General features: G+C 51.1%; 1 protein-coding gene across 1 annotated transcript in view; it reads left to right on the plus strand.

The window, feature by feature from the left end:
- The window catches only part of Ift43 (intraflagellar transport 43), a 74,650-nt gene extending 69,991 nt beyond the window's left edge, over positions 1-4,659 (plus strand). Inside the window, exons 6-9 of the mRNA XM_031356164.1 lie at positions 3,261-3,333; positions 3,549-3,624; positions 4,189-4,251; positions 4,379-4,659. Coding sequence (XP_031212024.1) covers positions 3,261-3,333; positions 3,549-3,624; positions 4,189-4,251; positions 4,379-4,498 — 332 coding nt within the window. The 3' untranslated portion in view covers positions 4,499-4,659. The remainder of the gene's footprint in view (positions 1-3,260; positions 3,334-3,548; positions 3,625-4,188; positions 4,252-4,378) is intronic.
- The last annotated feature ends 1,341 nt before the right edge of the window (positions 4,660-6,000 follow it).

A 6,000-nucleotide genomic window follows, 5' to 3' on the forward strand; every position in this document is an offset into this window, starting at 1 on the left:
ACAGGGCATTCACTCAGTAGAATACTAGATGGCTGTTGGAAAGAGTACTATACACCTGTGCGTCCAGAAGAAATTACAGCACTTTAAAAGGACAGATGTGCTGTGGTGTGCTTGACTTCTCCATAAATCCATACGACGTTAGTGGATTACCTTTGAGGAAAGGCGTGCAGAAGGAAGGTAAACTTCACTACAGCATCCGTGTATTCTGAAAGTGTCAAATTACAGCCCATGTCTGTGCTGGTCATGTGGTGTGTGTGTGTGTGTGTGTGTGTATGTGTGTGTGTGTATACTCATGCCCAAGCATATGGAGGCCAGAGGTCAACATGAAGTGCCTTCCTTTGTCATTCTCCATATTTTTGAGGCAAGGGCTCTCATGGAACCTGGAGCTCACTGATTGGCTAAGCTCTGAGGATCTGCTGGTCTCCACCTGCAATACTTGGGTTACAAGTGACATGCCCAGCTTTCTCACAAGTGCTGAGGACCGGACTCGGTTCCTTATGCTTGCACAGCCCTGAAGATGCAGATTTCTAAAGTCTATGTTCTCATTCTCTCTCTCTCTCTCTCTCTCTCTCTCTCATTCTCTCTCTCTCTCTCTCATTCTCTCTCTCTCCTCCCCCTCCCCCTCTCCCTTCCTTTCTCTCTTTCTCCCTTTCTCCTGTCCGTCCCTCTCTTCCCCTCTCTTTCTCTCTAGCTTTGTTCACGGTATCTGTGACCAAGGGGGGAAGGGAAGGAGAGAAAATGTAAACGGATTTCCCAGAACATCCTCTGAACACATAAGCAGGCACTTGTCTGTGACTGTAAATCCAAAACTCCTAAAATTCGAAGTTCTTTGAAGTTTGCCCAAAACCTGCTCCACGGCCACCTGTTCCACTGGGAGCCGGGAATTGGATAGCCTGCCTCTGCTGCGATAGCTCAAGCTGTCACTGCACCGGAATGTTCCAGCTTGTCTTGGCCTGGCTGTCATCGCTGGCTCCGTCCCACTCAGGCGGTTCACCGGGTTCTACTGGGCACCAGGCTTCCAATTAGAGAGAAGCCCCACTGTGTGGCCAGCCCCACCAGTGCCACTCTGAGCAGCCTTTTGCCAAGGCCTGCGCTGACCTCTGATCTGTCGCAGATGGGCAGGCCCCACGCTCCCTTGTGCACATTTGGAGGAGGGGAGTGGGGCCCAACAGGAAAGCCCACGGGGAGTGACAGTGAGTGCTGAACAGAAGTGTAATTCCTCAGAGCTTGAAGAAGCCAGGCTGAGCTGACAGGGTCCAAATGCTGGAGCTGTGGAGGGAAGGGGGACTTGGGGAAGACCCCATCCCGAGCCCTAACTCAGCGTGGGCCATTTCTCTACAACTCCTGAATATTCATCTCAGGCTGGACTCCACAGCCAAGGAGAGCCAACAGTGAGCTGCTGACTGGCCCACTCTAAAACTGTCACTTTGCGGATGTCACAGAGCACAGCTAGCTTCCCTGTCCCTCTGCTGGACGGACAGTGCAGCCTTAGCCAGGGAGCCCACTACCATGCTGTATTGATTCTGGGAGAATGAAAAAAGAAATCTAAGTTTCTATTAGTTTTAGAAATGGAATCTTGGGGAATACCGTGTCTGGTGTTTTTAACAGGGCAGAGGTAGAATCCAGGGTTGGGTGAGTCCCCTTTTAGATACAGGGCTCGCTGGATATGACTCAATAGTTGGGGGCTGGGGTACGTGTCTCTTGTTTATTTCTTATAGGCAATTTCTTTTTACTTTTAGCCCTCTTCACAGAGGGACCCCTTCTCTGTCCCTTTCTCTCTATTTTGTTTTCTGTGTCTTCCCATCTCCTGTGCTCACTCCCCCTTCCCGGGTACCATGAGTGTGAAGTCTGCCGTTGGAAATAGTAATAAAGACATTTATGTACTCTTGGCTTAGCTTGACTACAGCAGTCACAGCATCTAAGTAATGACTAGGCCGGAAGTGGCATGAATCTTCTCAGCTGTTCTTGGAATGGCCCTGTGTCCCTTTTGGAAATAAAATTGCATCTAGCCCATGGAAGCGCCGGCCTTCCTGGCCTTCCTTCTGGGGTGTCTCCTTGGCTGTATATCTACAGTTGGTTTAGGGCCCCAGGAACACCTCCCCCTGTGTGGCCTTTTTTCTTGCCTCACCTTTTTTCTTTGCTCTGATCAATTAAAACAAACCCCCTAAACTGGTCTGTGATACATTTGGAGGAAATGTATCTTTATCTTTCTGGACACTTGTTGGCAACTTAAGCATGTTGCCCTAATGAAGTGACAGGCCTGTCTCTTGCTTCTCTCCTGTTTGTGTGACATTGTTAGACCGATGGGAGCAGTCTCATATCTATCTCTGCATATGGCTATAATGTGTCTGGAGAGTTCTGAGAAGGAAAACCTCCCGGAGAGAGTAGGACCACTAAACTACTGCCACAGTGGGCCTGGCCAGTGGCAGCCCTGATCTCTGACAGTGTCAGGAGCAGGTTCTCTGACTAAAGGGTCCTCCAGAGGTAACCATGCAGCTGGGATCTGGACTGGGATAACTGCTCTCTGGAGCTAGTACATGTGTAGATCTGCATCACGAATGGGTGTCACTTCTGCTTGTGACACTACACACTGTCATTTCTGTGTCTAACTGTGCCAAGCCCACTGGTTCCACTCTCATCTGTCCTCCTAGAAGCCATGTTCCAAGGGCTGAAAGCTTTACATTCTCCATGGAGATCCACCCTGGGCCCCTACATGATGTCTTAGTTACAGTTTCCATTGCTATGAAGAGACACCATAACCAAGGAGACTTTTATAAAGGCAAAGATTTAATTGGGGCTGCCTTACAGGTTCAGAGGTTCAGTCCATTATCATCATGGTGGGAAGCATGGCAGTGTCCGGGCAGGCGTGGTGCAGGAGGAACTGAGGTTCTACAACTTTATCCAAAGGAGAAGGTTATCTTCCAGGCAGCTAGGAAGAGGGTCTCCAAGCCCACCCCCACAGTGACACACTTCCTCCAGTAAGGCCTCATATACAACAGTGCCACTCCCTGGGCCAAGCGTATTCAAACCACCACACTTGGTGACTATTCAGAGTTACTGAAGAAAACTCCAGGGGAGGCACAAGTACCAGCGCCCATCAGGAGGTCCCCCCCCCCCCCGTGCATTCTTGGGATGGCTTGTGGCTCAGAGGTGGATGAAGCTCTGTGTTTGACTGCCTGGGTGTCTGGCATGTGGAAGCTGACTAAGCAGGCAGGGCCCTGGTCATGCTGTGCATTGTGCCGCTCCACCTCTCCTTGCAGATATCCCTGTGATCCCAGACCTGGAAGATGTGCAGGAGGAAGACTTTGTGCTGCAGGTGGCATCCCCTCCAAGGTAGGTGAAGCTAGTGTGGAGTTGGTGAGGAAGCCCAGAACATGCACATGGGCACACTCCAAGAGGCCTTGCTGGCCTCTGACAAGCGGTTCCATTCTTTTCTTCACACTCTACTGGGACATTTTGTCTACACACAAGGTTCTAGATGTAGCAGTCAGTCAGGTTCTCTCCTGGAACCAAGACTGCCTGTGGCTCTTTCACTCCCTTTCCTTCAGCATCCAGGTAAACCGAGTGATGACCTACCGTGACCTGGACAATGACCTCATGAAGTACTCGGCCTTTCAGACTTTGGTGAGTATACCTACCTCTGCCCAGCTCCAGGACCTCCATGAGGAAAGTTCTCAGTTCCTCCAGAGCTGTGCACACTCTGCCACATCCCTGGGGCTGCCGAGAAATGCTGGTGGTGACATCCCTGGCCATCTCCATGGGCCACAGACTCCTGTCCCAGGCTCCTAGCCACTCTGGCCACCCTCATGGCACATGATGGCTACCTGATAGCCGCCCTGTTGCCATCTGCCCGTGTGGGACACATTCTGTCCTCCTGTTGTTGGTTTTCCCCAGTGAGCCCAGTGCTGAGGATGCCACAGCCTCCCCTCCTCCCCAGTGGGCATGCCTTCCTCCTCCCCAGTGGCCATGCCACCCACCTCCCCAGTGGCCATGCCTCCCTCCTCTCCAGTGGCCATGCCACCCACCTCCCCAGTGGCCATGCCTCCCTCCTCTCCAGTAGCCATCCCTTTCACTCAGGGATTTGTTCTTAGTTTGGGGAATTCCATCATACCCAAGTGCCTCTCCTTACTGTGTAAAAGCAATGCTGAAGCTCCCAAGGGTCCAGCCTGGCTTTTTGTGCATTTGCAGGATGGAGAAATTGACCTGAAACTCCTCACCAAAGTGCTGGCCCCAGAGCATGAAGTGCGAGAGGTAAGGCTCTCTCCCTGCCCTGCCCTGGATGCTCCCCTGGCTTAGCCTGCAGCTTCCTAGGTAGGGTGGGAAGTTGGCTAGAGGGAAGGCATTTCTTTCTCTTACCTAGCAATCTTCATCTTGACAGGATGATGTAGGCTGGGACTGGGACCATCTGTACACTGAGGTGTCCTCAGAGCTCCTCACAGAGTGGGACCTGCTGCAGGCAGAGAAGGAGGACCCTGTGGGACCATCTAGGCATACCTGACCCAGGAACATCACTGTGCATTTGAACAAATGCAAGAAGTCAAACCCAAGGGAGCTTTCAAGCAGCTTACAATTTTTATATGGAATATTTTGTAATAGAATATTTATTTTCAGTAGGATACATTGGAGCATTCCAATTCAATAAATGATTTTATTCTGTGAGCATTTCTTCCATTTTGTCCAGCACTATCTTAGACTCATGAGTGATGGAAGGCAACATTTTTCTCTTCTCTCTTCTCTTCTCTTCTCTTCTCTTCTCTTCTCTTCTCTTCTCTTCTCTTCCTCTTCTTCTCCTCTCCTCTCCTCTCCTCTCCTCTCTTCCCTTCCCCTCCCCTTCCCCCTCCCCTTCCTTCCCTTCCCCTCCCCTCCCCTCCTCTTCTTTTCTGTTTTATGATGTTGCTGTTGTTTGAGATCTCACTACACGGTCTGGACTCCCCTTGAACTTCTGATTCTCCTGCCTCAGTCTCCCATGTGCTGGAACTACAGGCATGATGCCATGTGTGGCAGGAAGGTGACTTTTAAGGATTCCAGACTCTACATAGTTGAAGAGCTTGAGAGAAAGCTCTGAGGGATGGGGAAGATGGCTGCTCCTAGAAGCAGTTGCCACTTCTCAGGAGGCCTTAGCTCCCTGGCATATGGTGTATGGCATAAGGCAGTGCTGTCTTTCTGACTGTGGCCCTCTGGGGTACAGAGGTGCACTCCTATGCTCCAGCTTCCCTGTGCCCACCACAGCCTCCCATGAGTGTCAGGATATGATAGTGAGAGGGCCTTGGCAGGATAGGTGACAGCTCAGACTACTCTCTCCTTTCCTCCTTCTGCCTGAGGATCCCAGGAGCCTCCTGCTGGTTCAAATTGGGAGGCTCCATCATGGCACCCCTAAGAAGCCCCCCAGAAGCACTCTTTTGGGGAGCCAGGCCCCTGCTTTCAGTCGCCTCTCACTTCCCTGGCATAGCATGGCTGGTCTCTGTTTCCCCAGCTTCACTACCTGCTTCAGAAGGTGCTGAAGTGGACAGGAAGCCCACTTCCTAAACAGTTCCAATTTTTACTTTGTTTTTCTCTTTTTTTTCCCCCTCAAGACATCTTGAGGGGGAGGGGAACAGGGAGAATCTTCCTCAGCCTATGCAGGACATTCAGGAAGACATACTGCAGCTAGCCAGCTAGCTGAGGCCCATTCTCTGGCCTCTGAGTGGGAGGGTTCCAACCAGGAGCCTTCCTGGTTGGAAAGCCCTTCATTAAAATTCAGAAAAACAAAGAGGCTCAACACTTCAAAAACCCACTGGGGGGTTATTTTTGTGTGACTACAGTGCCCTTCCCTGGTGAGCTCCTGGGCTCCAGATCTGCAGAGTGGATGCTTGTCGGTTAATTATAAACTCAGGGACTTGGTGGCTTTGGGGTCCTGTTGCCTCCTGTTTCTCAGAGTCACACACTTAGACAGGCCTTCTTTGGAATAATTCCCATGGCCACTGAGAAGTTTTCATCCAGGCTGGTTTTTCTTGAGCCTAC

This window comes from Mastomys coucha, unplaced genomic scaffold (genome assembly GCF_008632895.1).
Source record: "Mastomys coucha isolate ucsf_1 unplaced genomic scaffold, UCSF_Mcou_1 pScaffold6, whole genome shotgun sequence".
Classification (NCBI taxonomy): domain Eukaryota; kingdom Metazoa; phylum Chordata; class Mammalia; order Rodentia; family Muridae; genus Mastomys; species Mastomys coucha.